This window comes from Talpa europaea (genome assembly GCF_964194135.1).
Source record: "Talpa europaea genome assembly, chromosome: 13".
Taxonomy (NCBI): Eukaryota; Metazoa; Chordata; class Mammalia; order Eulipotyphla; family Talpidae; genus Talpa; species Talpa europaea.
The window spans coordinates 52532327-52546269 of NC_140080.1; the positions used below are offsets into that span (position 1 = coordinate 52532327).

Sequence of the window (13943 nt, forward strand, 5' to 3'; positions counted from 1 at the left end):
CATGTGAAAACACATGTGTCTCAGAGGAAAACCTCTGAGTGACAGGACTTGGTGTTGAGAGCCTGGAAAGTGACCTGCATGGAGTCAGGCTTCTACATCTCCACAGTCGGAGAATAGCAAAATGGAGAGACCCTGCGCAGTGAGGAGAAGGGCCTTGACCCAAGTCTTTAAGGCATGTGAAAACACATGTGTCTCAGAGGAAAACCTCTGAGTGACAGGACTCGGTGTTGAGAGCCAGGAAGTGACCTGTGTACATCTCCACAGTTTGAGAATAACAAAAATAATGAGCGAACTTCCCAGGCTCTGGCTAGGGGGCGATAAGATTATGTATGTGAGAACTAACCACCTGGTACCCTACTGTCTGAAGTAAATAGATAATAGTAAGAAAATAGACTAATCATTCATACATGTTATCATTATATGGTATGCTTTGATGTTACACTTGCTGCAATTAAAATAGTATATAATGAGCACTAAGACAATAAAGATTTACTGCATGCTGGACATGACAGTCCCCCATGTCTGATTTCCCTCCCGCCGTGTCCCAGGTTCGGACTCACTAGAAGTCCACATCTCCCCAAAAGGGTCAGCTAGGACATTTCTCAATAAGCCTAGAGTAGGTTTCAAGTTAATGTCACCTTGATATGGGCAACCAAGGTCAACCAAGGTCCTGCAAGCCTCATTAAAGACTGCAGATTATTTTAAGAGCAGTGAAGGCCCTAGAGGCTCAGAAGCTCTTGATTCTTTACCTTTTCCTAACCAAAGAAGCAATCACTACTCCCCCTTTTATAATCCAGAAGAATACAGGTTTTGGCATATCATCAAGGCGTAGGTTTATCAGTGAACATGTCCTCCATATCTCAGAAATTCACCTTTTTATTTTCAGAGAACTAGATGAAGTCTACCCCTACTCTTTCCTCGATGCCACAGGTTCCTTAACAGAGGAAATGCATCCCTGGTTTATCCCACTTTACTTTAGAATTTACAGCCACGTAAATTCTCCATATTTATATTATTAAATTTTGACTTTCTTTCCTACAAATCTGTCTGATGAATTTGCTCTTTCGTTCAGCTTCAGAAGAACCCAGATGGGGAGAAGGAATTTCCATTGTGCCCTAACATCATTGATACAGAAGTACTTATCCTTGATCATCAAATATAAGCCAAGAATGAAACTTAGAAATATAGTAAGTTTTAAAAATATTGTCTTTGAAATGAAAAACTGTGAATTGATCTATTTCCTAAATGCAGCTTTGGAATCTATACTAAAGTGACAGTCTAGTGTGTCCCCACTGGTTTCTTAAAATATACTGCTCATCTTATTCAAGAGCCAGGGAAACTCGCTTAGAAAAACTGTTCTCCTTGAGATAGAGCTACATTTCACTGCCACATCTAATTCCCCACGTCATCCAAGAGGTATGAAGCAATTCACTTGTCTTGCACTTCAAATAAGAGTCCTAGCTAAGAATTTATGGAGTCACAGAATGTTCTATTTTTTCATCAGTACATATAAGTATTTCCAAGTGTGCTCCAGGGAACACTAGATTCAAGAGATTCTCTGCAAAAGCCCAAACTGATCTCCATCTGGGCACCTGGCCCCACCATTTGTCCTTCCCAGAGATTTGGAAACATCCCACTGCCTCCAAAATGGCTTGCATTACAGAAGGTTCAAATGACTTCAATCAATGCTTCTTCCCATTGGGCCAAGTAATGCTTTTAACATTCCTTGATTTGTGGAACCAATTTGGAAAACCTTATTCACACCCAAACACTGTCTCTGAGCAGTACTGTACAGGGAGCTGCTGTCATTCAGGGTGCCTGACATGCCTTCCTAGTAAATAAGTGGGTCGAAGACACATACAGCAAAGAAACCAGGGCAGGTGTGCAAGAAGCAAAGGCTGGAGCCTAATGTGAAGAGGGGGGTGAAATCAAGTCCTTCCTAACCCCTCAGCAACTCATTTACCAGGAAAGATGTCAGACTGGTAAAGGGTAAATCTTGGCTTAGCCTCCTCCAAAGAGCAAGCAATTTTGTGTCCTTACTGCAGAGAGAATTCAGAGCAGGGCTCAGCTGGAATCTGTTCATCTTCCCTCAGAGCCCCTTAGTACATGTCAGGAGTTTGTTTCAACAGGGAGGCTCAATAGAAACAATAGACTGTCATTGTTCGTGAAGACATCCTTACATTCTGTCTTATCACTGCACACCCTCCCCAAGTCCAATCCATTTATTGAGAGGTTGTGGGGGAAGGGGTTTTTCTATTTTGAAGCAACTGTGTATATTAAAGATCACTACTTTCATGGGCTCTGCTGAGTTGGGAATCACTGTGTTCTGCAAGCTAGAAGAAAGGTAAAGAGTATGTGATTCCAGTAGCCTTTTTAGGAGCATGAAGAGTTAGGAACACAGAAAACTCGATAGTTGGGGGAGGACTAAAGCGGAGAGGAGAGAAGAAAGGAAGGAACAAAATCAAAGATTTTTTTTTTTTTTTTAAATCAGCAAAAGGGTACCTGTGAGGGGGAATACTGTTCTTAAGATGGCAGGAAGCCAGTATCTAAATCAGAGGAAGCAGGCCTCCCTGGTGGTGCAGGGGTTAAAGACAGCGCCATCAAGCTATCACCAGCCACTGTAGCATGAGTTTGATCCCTGGCTGCCAGGGAGAAATCCACATGGCACAGCAGACCTCTCCTGCTTCGCCCGCTGCTCCCCTCAGCAGTGTATTTCAGTAGATCGCAGGTTCTGCTCCCCACTCTCTCTGGTGAATCCTCTCACTGCCCCCCACACCTCTGGCTTACACCCCAGTTCTGGTATGCATAAATAAATAAATAAATCTTTAAAAATAATTTAATAAACAGATAAATCAGAGGAAGCAGGTGCTGCAGCCCAGGTGCCCTGAGGAAAGCAGGTAGTGTGTATTTCCCACCACTTCCACCAAGAAGAGAGTCAGGTTTTAAGCAGCAGCATTTAGGGCAAACATTAATTAGGGAATTAATATGTGTTATCACCAAATACTAGGTAATTTGTGCTTTAGTGAAGAGTAATTAATCTGCAGTCAGTTGTATTCCATGCAGGTTAGCATTGTGATTTATACCTGTAGAATAGCATTCTCCCATGAATAGGAAAAGTTACATAAAATGAATGTGGCAAAAACAATTTACCAAGAAACATGTGAAAGTCTAAAAATGCCTAAAAAAGATAACATGAGGGGAAAGACTATGAAAACAAAAGATGTTTAAGGAAACCTAGTAAGTTTGTCCAAAGTACATAAGACAGGGTCTCCTTGGTGGCCTAGCGGTTAAGTCTCAGCACTATCACCAGGAAGATCCACTGCAATGGTCTGAGTTCGATCCCATGGCCAGAGAGCTAAAACACATGGTGCTGTGACCTTTTCTGTTTTAGTTATATCTACTCCTCTTAACAGTGTATTTCAGTAGATACGCCTGCTCTGCTCCCCACTTTGTCTCTGGTGAATCCTCTCACGCCTGTACCGCTGGCCTACACCCCAGTTGTACACAAAAATAAAATCTTTAAAAATAAAGTACACAGGACAGTGTGTTTCTAGTTTTATTGGAAATCTCCATGCATCCAACCACCATAAAACTCAGATTCTGGACAAGATGAAAAACAACTCAAAACTTTGCATCCAAAACTGGGTGAGAATTAGACATTTTGAGGAAAGCATGGAAGGCAAAGGGACAGGACAGCAGTCTCCAATCGTGTTCCCAGTACACTTGTTCTACAAGATGGAGTTCAGGAGCCTTAGGAGTCTGATGTTGCAAACCCTCAAAAGACCATGCCTAGTGCCACATGACACCAGTTTTGCAGCATTCTGATGGGATGGAGCATTTGTTTCTGGAATCCTTTTTCACCGAACACCTTTGCCATTCCACTAAACACATTCAAGGAACAATTTAGGTGGGGAAAGCACTCAACTATTAGCCATTTCCTTTTTATTGTCTTTCACAAATATTAATTTCAATAAATTACCACCATTAATTATGAGGTTGGCAATTCCCACATATGATTTCCTTTCATTTTCACACCCAGCACGATCTCCGCATTTTGTCTCATAATTTGGTAAGTGAGGCTCAGCACCTTTAAATCAGATGCCTGAGCTTATAAATTTTCTGGCTTTTTTTTTAATTATCTCCAGGTAAGCTGACACGTTGGGCCAGGGGTGGAAATAGGATTTAGTAGGTGTTTTCCTCTTTCTTCACCTCTGTTAATAAAATTTGTCTTTAAAATAAAACATCATTCAAGCCTCATATAGGGATTTTAAGGCCTTGTGCTCAGTATTTGGGAAGTTTCCTGCTCACACGTCACCTTTATCATCTATAGAGTACCCTTTACCTATCAGCTTACATTACCATTAGGGTGATGACTTCAGTAGGCTTACTGTCCAGCAGATAAGAGGAAAGTATGAACTTAGAAATATTAATTCAAAAGGGCATGTGCACCACTATGTTTATAGCAGCATTATTTACAATAGCTAAGCTTTGGAAACAACCCAAATGCCCAAATAGATGACTGGGTCAAGAAGATGTGGTACATATACCCAATGGAATATTACTTAGCAATAAAAAAGATAAACTCATGCAATTTGCAGCAACCTGGATGGAGGTAGAAGGGATCATATTCAGTGAAATAAGCCAGAAAGAAAAAGAAAAATACCAGATGGTCTCATTCATAGCAGGAATTTAGAAAACCTAAATAAGGGACCAGGAAAAAGACTAATTATAAGTAAAAATCAAAATCAACAAGCAACTATAAACCAGAGACACACTACGGGGGGGGGGGGAGTAGGATCAAAACAAGAGGGAGCGGGAATTGTATGGGGACTATAACTATGATGAAAATGGATACATTGTGCAAAAATGAAAAATGATATAAAAATACATAAAATTAAAAACATAATAAATTTTAAAAAATCCAAAAATAACTTTAAAGTCTGATGCTTTGTTGGAGCACTGAGGATTAAATGAATGAGTGCATTTTCAGTGGATCTAAATGCTTTCCAGAAACTCATCATCAGGTTCTTAAACACTTAGCTAACTACATTAAAGAAACTCTACAATTTCACTTTCAAATCCAAAGTGGGAAGCTGTCACTAATGAATCAGCTATAATGAGAATTAAATTTCATTTATATTTGGTAAATCATGCACCTCTTCAGTAATGTGAGAGAGGTCAGTGGGAACTGGGGGAGCTTGGAGGTTAGGGTTAAATCCCAGAATGGGGAAAGCAAAATGTTTATTCAAAAGAACTCAAAAGGGCCTCCCCGGTGGCTCAGCGGTTGAACACTGGGTTGTGAAGCTGCCCGCGGCCTCTGTGGCACCGGTTCGATCCCCGGCTGCTCCCTGGCCACCGGAGGAGGGTCCCACATGGCGCGCAGACATCTCCTGCCACCCGCTGCTCCCCTCAGCAGTGTACTTCGGTCCTTCTGCCTGTTCTGCTCCCCGCTCTGACTCTGGTGAATTCTCTCACCCTCCTGTGCTTCTTACTATACCCAGTGCTTGCATAAATAAATAAATAAAACAAATCAATCAATCAATCAAAAAAAAAAAAAGAGAGCTCAAGAAAGGAAGAGTTCATTAACAATACCAATGGCCTGATATACAGGTTCACCTTACTTTAAATAGAGTTTTATATTTCCTCTAAAAAGACTACTTTCCTGAGACTGTTTACAAGTAAAATCATTCCTTTAGTTCTGACTATCTGAGCCACGTATATTAAGGGCTGTTATGTACTAAATGTCTTAGCCCCTTCAAATTCATATGATGAAATCCTAAGCCCCAATATGATAATATTTTGGTACAGTACATAGAGAATGAGGTTTAGACAAGGTCATGAAGATGGAGCCCCTAATATGGGATCAGTGTCCCAAGGAGGAAAGGCCATGTGAGACACAAGGTGAAAATGAGAAGTCAACTATCTATAGTCAAATAGCAGGGCCCTCACCAAGAACAGAACTGCCTGGCATCTTGACCTTGGACTTTCCAGCCTCCAGAACTATGAAAAATAAGTATATATTGTTTCAGCCATCCAGCACATATGATAAAATACTAGTCTGTGTTATTTTGTTATAGCAGCCTGAGCTGACAAAGACAAGGGCAAGATAAAAATTTAGGATCTGATTTCAGGTCATGTCAAAATTACCAATGCATTTGGACTCTAGAGGCTGTGAAGGGACCCAAGAGAACTCATTCCTAGGGGTTTTGGATGGTCATTGCTATGGCAACAGAGAAGCATATCAGGGCAAAGGTGAGCAGGACATACCTTCTGATCTTGCCTAAGAGTGTGTCCTACTTGCTCCAACCCAGCAGATAAAGTGAGACTAAGGGAGAGCCCAGTTCAGGTTCCAAACAGGCAGAGGGAATATCATAAATGTAGCCTTTTCTACTTCGGAAAGGTCTCCTCCAAAAAATGTTTCTAAAACACTCAGTCTCTGAGCTTAGGATACTTTTTGCAAGAAAAATGAGTTTTGTTCATTTTTGTTTTACAAGCAAAAATATTACATGTATACTGGGGAAATATTTAAATATGGCAGATAATAGGAAGTAAAAAAATCAAATTACCTGTTACCCCACCAGCTAGTGCATTACCATTTTTAATATATTAATTGCAACAAATATGTTTACATAGTTTATATAAAATATATATGTATGCAAACAATGGAATTTAATATGCAACTTTATACCAGTTTTTCCACTTAACAACATAAGCTCAAATCCATCACAAAATGGTCTTCTAAACATTATTTGGAATGGCTGCAAAGTGAATTTTTGTATTGAGATAACATAAATGAATCCTCTATTGTTGTAAATAATATTGCACCTCATTTTTCATTATTATAAAAATTCTTCCATATTTATGAAGCTAATTATTTGTAACAACTCTACATTATTTCCTTAGGAGAAATTCCTGGTAGTACACTGCTAAATTTAAAGATGTATAAACTTTCAACATTTTCACAACCTGTTACCTAAGCGCACTCTAAAATAATTTTAAGAGTTTACCTGTGTACTAACAGAACTTTCGCTACTCCCTTTATTTTCACTAAAAAAATACTCATTTACCAATCTATAAATACTAAAAATTGTTGCAGGTACAGGGTTAAAGCTAAGCAAAAAATTAACATCTACTCCCATGATCAAATTCAAAGGTAGAGGAAATGGGTTTTGTTTTTTTACAAAGATTTATTTATTTGTTTGTTTGTTTATTTATTTAAAGATTTATTTATTTTTATTTATACAAGCACTGGGTACAGTCAGAAGTGCGGGAGGGTGAGAGAATTCACCAGAGCCAGAGCAGGTAGCAGAGCAGGCAGAAGCACCAAAGTACACTGCTCAGGGGAGCAGCGGGCGGCAGGAGAGGTCTGCGTACCATGTGGGACCCTCCTCCGGTGGCCGGGGTGCAGCCGGGGATCGAACTGGCACTGCAGAGGCTGTGGGCAGCTTCGCAACCCAGCGCTCAACTGCTGCGCCACCGGGGAGGCCCAAGATTTATTTATTTTTATACAAGAACTGGGGTACAGGCCAGAGGCATAGGAAGGTGAGCGGATTCACCAGAGACAGAGTAAGGAGCAGAACAGGCAGACAGACTGAATTACACTGCTGAGGGGAGCAGCGAACGAGACAGGAGAGTCTGCTGCACCATGTGGGTATCTCCCTGGCCAGCCAGTAATCGAACCCATGCTGCAGAAGCTGCGGACAGCTTCACCGCACTGCGCTCAACCGGCTGTGCCATCGGAGAGGCCCTGAGGAAATGGGTTTTGATGAACTTGCCCTAATAAAACTAAACCTGCAGAATGGCTTCTTGGGTGTTATTCAAGCCATTGGAAGACAAGCAGCCCTTGATAAGGCCAGTTTCCCCTTACCTAGCAGAGAAACTCTCAATTAAACATGAGAAATGATATTAAACACTTGTGCCAGTTGACTCCTGAGTGAGCACAAAGAATTAAGAAAGTAATACTGGGCCTCCCTGGTGGTCCAAGGGGTTAAGCACCACACTATGAAGCAATCCGCAGCCTCTGCAACACGAGTTTTATCCCTAGGTGGCCAGGGAGCAACCACATGGCGCAGCAGACCTCTCCTGTCTCACCCGCTGCTCCCCTCAGCAGTGTATTTCAGTCAGTCTACCTGTTCTTTTCCCCACTCTGTCTCTGGTGAATCTTCTCACCCCCCACATCTCTGGCCTGTACCCCAGCTCTTGTAAGTATAAATAAAATAAATATTAAAAAAAAAAGAAAGTAAAGCATAATATCACAATTTTGTTAATGCATTCATTCTCATAGTTTATAATCAATTGAATATTCTTCATACCAAGTCAAATGTTAAAGGTGCTATGGATAAAAGAAAGTAGAACACCAAACTCTACTGTCAATTATTTCTTCCTTTGCTCTGAGTCAGACGTCAGACGCTCCTGCGATACCAACATTCTCTGACAGAAGAGATGTGACATCAGGATTGCTTTTGTAATTAAATGCTCCTGGGTCCCACCTTTGATACTTCAGGCAAGAACTCAGAGAAGCATGTAAGTCACTAGAGAACTGCCAAAATGCAGGACCACAACCCTCCATGGCACAGATCAGTTTACACAGGGCATTTTCTTCCTGCTTCTTAGTTGACTGGGAGCAAGGACCTGCAGTTCACTAGCTGATCACCACAAAGCTCACTTCTTTTTTTATATATATTTTTTATTTTTAATTTATATGTATTTTACATCGTTGTTCATTCTTTTCTCAGGTCTCATCCCCATAAAATTCCCACCACCAAGACATGTATGAACGATGCATCACCATAGTCTGTGTTCTTCCCTCCCCTGTTTTGATCTCTCTCCCTCCCCCTCCCCAGCTGAATGTCTCAGATTTATAGTTTGCCTGCTAGTTTTATCTTTTTTTTTTTTCCTGATCATTTGTTTGGTTTACCTATGCTCCTCCTATAAGTAAGACTATTTGATATTTTTCTCTTTCCCTCTTACTTATTTCACTGAGCATAATCCCTTCTATCTCCACCCATGTTGCTTGAATGGCATGAGTTTATATTTTTGATTGCTTAATAGTATTACATTGTGTATAAATGCCACCTCTTTTTGATCCAGTCATCTACTTTTGGGCACTTAGGTTGTTGTCATACCTTAGCTATTGTACATAGTGCTGTAATAAACAATGTTTGTTGGTGATCTTTGGGTAGATTTCAAAGATCTCCAAAGAGCTCACATGACTCAACAAAAACAATCCAGTCAAAAAATGGGCAAAAGAGCTAAAAAGACACTTCTCCAAAGAGGAAATGCAAATGGCCAACAGGAATATGAAAAAAAAAAAAGTTCAACATAACTTAAAATCAGGGAAATGCAAATCAAAACCACAATGAGATGCCCCACCTCACACTAGTGAGAATGACACATATTAAAAAAAACAGGCAACAGCAAATGCTGGCTAGGATGTGAAGAAAAAGGAAACGTCTTATAATGCTGGTGGTAATACAAACTGGTCCAACCACTAAGGAAAGTTGGCAGAGGTTCCTCAAACTACTAAAACTGGAACTAACCATATGACCCAGGGTCATATATGGCTTACATAAAATAGAAAGTAAGATATCCTTGCAGGCAAAATTTCCTGACTTGCTGCAGGTTACTGCTTTCATTTTCTTAAATCAATATATGCAAAAAAAAAGTTTGAATGGTGTTTTAAACTGATATCAAATAGCATAGGCTTTTCTTACATTGATCTAAAAATGTATTAAAAAACCCACAATATTCTCTGATCATCCTAACATAAAAACAATTTGTATTTTCAGTATGCATCAAAACAAAAGTTGAAAACAAAGAGCATACCTGATAAAAGTTAGGCCAGAAAGTGCTAATGGCCAATTCTGCCCTGTTCCATGTACGAGTTGGGTCTCCAGATATATTCCAGATAGGACTCCCCAAAGGCCCGTCATTGACTTTCACATAGACACTGAGTAAGCCGGGAGCAGAATTACTCTTGCTGGATACAAAATAGTGAAAATCAATGCAGTGGGTATCGTTTTCTTTAAGTTGAGGTAAGAGGAGGCGGGCTCTCTTCCCCTCAGGCCTCCCTGATGTGTTCACCAACATGAAAGAGCCTGTGAAAACAAAATCAAAAACAAAGTCACAACCGGAGCCATTACTTCTAGTCACTTCTTAAAAGCCACCCTCATTTACTTGTGCTTTCCATATCTTACTGAGTCTTTAAAAGTCCCATGTCTTTCATACCTTTTTACAGGCAGAGTGTTCTCAAGATTAATAAAGAGAAAAAAAAAATAAAGGGAAAATGCCTTGATGTCATTGCAATTTGTCTCCAAGATCACAGAAATATGTCTGATTTGCAGATATGCAGTGAACAGTCTGGTAGTCACCAGGCACATGCAGTTATCTAAATTAAAATCCATAGTAACTCCAGGGTCTCCATCATATGACCAACAATTCAAGTGCTTAAAAGCCACATGAGTTAGTGGTCAGCATATTGTTCAGCATAAAACTGAACCTTTGCATCATCTGAGAAATTTCTATAAGGCAGCACTATTCTACAGCAGCCCACCATTTAGTAATCACAATCTCTTTCACATCCTTATAAAATCTAGAGAGAAATAATACATCGGTCTGGTTGTGGAATCTTAGAAAAGTTTATTGGCCCTATGATGCTCCTTGTGTTCAATATAATATGATTTTCCTTGATTCACACCTTCTCTCCCACTGCTATACCAACTGCTTCTCCTTAACAGCATGGGTTATTTCCGTAACAGGCATAACACAGAGCACGCAGATGCAACTGTCACTCCACTCAGCAGATGACCTTTCTGAGAAGGCCCTGTGAGCTTTTCCTGTCGGTACATTTATGAACTAACCCACCCATGAGTGTTGAAGAGCTTCCCAATGGATTCCAGCCTTCCAAATACCCTGGCATCAAACACTTACTCCCCATGTATAAGAAACAAAAATGACAACTAAAATATTATCCAAATTTTATGAACTACCTAAAGAAAGATGAAAGCAAATTGTTGCAAGATAAAAGGGAAAACAGATCGTCATAAGTAACAGGGAAGTAAAAGAGAAAACAGGTTTATTTTAGCAGAGGAGAAATACATCGAAACTCTGAGGGGGAAGTATACCTGAATTTGGAGTATAAACAAGAAAAAAAAAATACAAACACACTACTCAGGTGGGAATGAACTCATGATTTCCACTAGGCAGGAAGATTATTGTCTTCAATTGAGTTTCCCTTTTAAAATTTTCCTTACTATGAACCACAGCTTCAAGGTGGTTAAGTATGTCTGTGTATAGGTTTATGTGTGTTAGTATCTATCTACACACACATACTAGGAAAAGTGTGTGTGTGTTTTATTTATAAGATATCTTAAACAGAAAAATAAGTCTACCCTCCAGGGAATTATCATAAGGACTATATAAAAATAAATATGGCTATCCTTTATAAATTAATAGGCTACTGTTAAGGGATCAATTACAGACTCCTTGTTTATGACTGTTACCCTCACAGTGTTCATACATGAGGTGAGCTAGTGTTAACATTTAAGACAATAGAAATTGAATCACAGAGAGATAGGAAGCAGTTTATTCTGGTTTTAGGATGAGTTAGTGGTGAAACCAGAACTTTGAGCCTTTGTGTTTGCAGCCTATTACTCATCCTGCCACACTCCAATAACCTCATGTTTTTTCATGTGCCATTTGAACATATATGAGGAAAACAAACCCCTCCACAACAGTGAAGGGAAATTATAGAGGATATTTCAAAACAGAGCAATTTCTCAAGAGGTGAGTACTTTGCACCTGGAATATGAGCGCCAAGCCACAGGGAAGTGTTACCTATTGAACATATATTCCAGTAATATGGAGGAACCTCAAATGCAATTTAAGAGCAAGCTGCGATAAGAGAATAGGAACAGTAGCAGCAAGATATAGGAACAGTAGCAGCAAAAAATAATTTGGGTTAGCTGTGTTCTACAAAATGTATATCTAAGGCTGATCTACCCTATCATAAATATGAAAAAGATGACTGGATCAAGAAGATGTAGTACATATACACAATGGAATATTACTCAGCAATCCAAAAAGATAAACTCATGCAATTTGCAGCAACATGGATGGAGCTGGGAAGCATCATGCTCAGCGAAATAAGTCAGAAAGAAAAAAGAAAAATACTGGAAGGTCTCACTTATAGCAGGAAGTTAGAAAACCTAAAGGGACCAGGAAAAAGACTAATTAATGCAAAGTAAAAATCAAAATCAACAAGCAACTATAAACCAGAGACATACTACGGGGGGGTGGTGGTGGTGAGGGGTCAGGGAGAGGAAGGGCTAGGGTCAAAATAAGGGGCAGTACAATTGTATGGGGAATATAACCAAAATGAAAATGCACACATTGTGCAAAAATGAAAAATGATGTAAGAATTATATAAAATAAAATATTAAAAAATAAAAAAAATAAAATAAAATATGAGTTAAAAATTATACTTGTCTGCTGTTAGTATTAAAGCAGATTTATTCCACACTATCATTCAGGACTCTGATGCCTGCACTATAGTTGTCACGTGCATTCCTCTGATGGGGCTGTGGCATGCCAAAGCCTTGAGGTTAACATGCATCACCAGAAGCTTGAGGATGGCCATACTGCCAAGTACAAAATAAGTATTCCCTATTGTATTTCTAACAATTAAACATGGTTTACCTTCCAGGGGAGGTAAATAAGTAATATGAGAAGGGTGGCAAAGTAGACATTTCCTATATCCTGTGAAGTTCAGTATGAACCCTTGGATGAAGCTGAAACAGAGGAATTTCTTTTCACGTTACCATAAATTGGGTGATTTTCTGCCTTTACTATACCAAAAAAAAAAAAAAAATAGTTTTCCCAGCTAAATAGTAATTGTTGTGATGTGTTCCATTCCAGCACAAAATGTTTCTCAGCATTTTGAACTGTCTGAAGTACACAGATATGGTTATCTTGAGGTAAGTGTGCACTTCAAAGATAATCCAAGTTACAAATACTCAAGTGAGACAAACTTTTATGACCCTTTTGTAAAAAGAGCTGCACTGTGGCCCACCAGCAACTGGGTTCAGTGGAGTGTGCCTGGTTTGACTGAGAGGCAGCCAAGCTCAGTACAGGTTGGGTATCACTTGCCTGTGGGGTTTAGGTTTTGAAATCTGCACAAGTTTTGAAAATGCTTCACTCAGGTTTGAGTCCATGTTGGCACCAACAATGTTTTGAAAATGGTGCCAGTTTTGAAAACATGTCAATCATGTTTGAAACCAACCCACCCTGAAAGTCAAAAAAGCTGGGCAGCATATGGATTCAGACACATACTCTCACCTGGGACTCTGATCACTTCAGATGTCTACCTTTCATCAAACAATCTTGCCTGGGACTCTCACCTGGGGAGATCTTTGCTTCAGATCCTCTGACAATGCCACCTGAATGTTATTCCTGCCTTCAGCACAACTGACACAGCCTCCTAACCAGCACCATAGGCCAATGTCTGGTGCCTCTAAGAGCTGTCCACTACTACCTGATCTTAACAGGTCCTGCTGACCAGTGCCACTGGCCACTACCCATGCCACCTCTACTGCTATCTCCTATTGCTGTGGCCTCCGGCACAGCCCAGCCTGGCCTCCAGACTACTGCTGCTGGCTGCTGCAGCTCTGCCTCCCTTGTGAACACTTTCAGCTGCCACCCTGAGTTGGATCCCGGTACACACTTATAGTTTGTCCCCAGCTCTAGGCTCTCATGGAAGGGGCAATGCCATCTTCCACAAGCTGCTTTTGGTTTGGACTTCTGAACACTATAGACACTATTTGGGGTAACACAGATGGCCAGTTGTGGCCTTAGAAATCTTTTCCTATTTTTTTTTTCTCCCAGTTCCTCCCTTGTAAATAAATGCTGCTGTTATGCTCTGCGTCTGAGTCGTGTCTTGCAATTAA

At 40.1% G+C, this 13943-nt stretch overlaps 1 protein-coding gene across 5 annotated transcripts in view; it reads right to left on the reverse strand.

The window, feature by feature from the left end:
* Positions 1-13943, reverse strand: part of PTPRM (protein tyrosine phosphatase receptor type M) — a gene marked incomplete at its 3' end in the record, with an annotated part of 796072 nt that overhangs the window by 474654 nt on the left and 307475 nt on the right. For all 5 annotated transcript variants that reach the window (XM_084252855.1, XM_084252854.1, XM_084252853.1 and 2 more), the window contains exon 3: positions 9826-10097. In XM_084252855.1, the coding sequence (XP_084108981.1) occupies positions 9826-10097 (272 nt within the window). The remainder of the gene's footprint in view (positions 1-9825; positions 10098-13943) is intronic.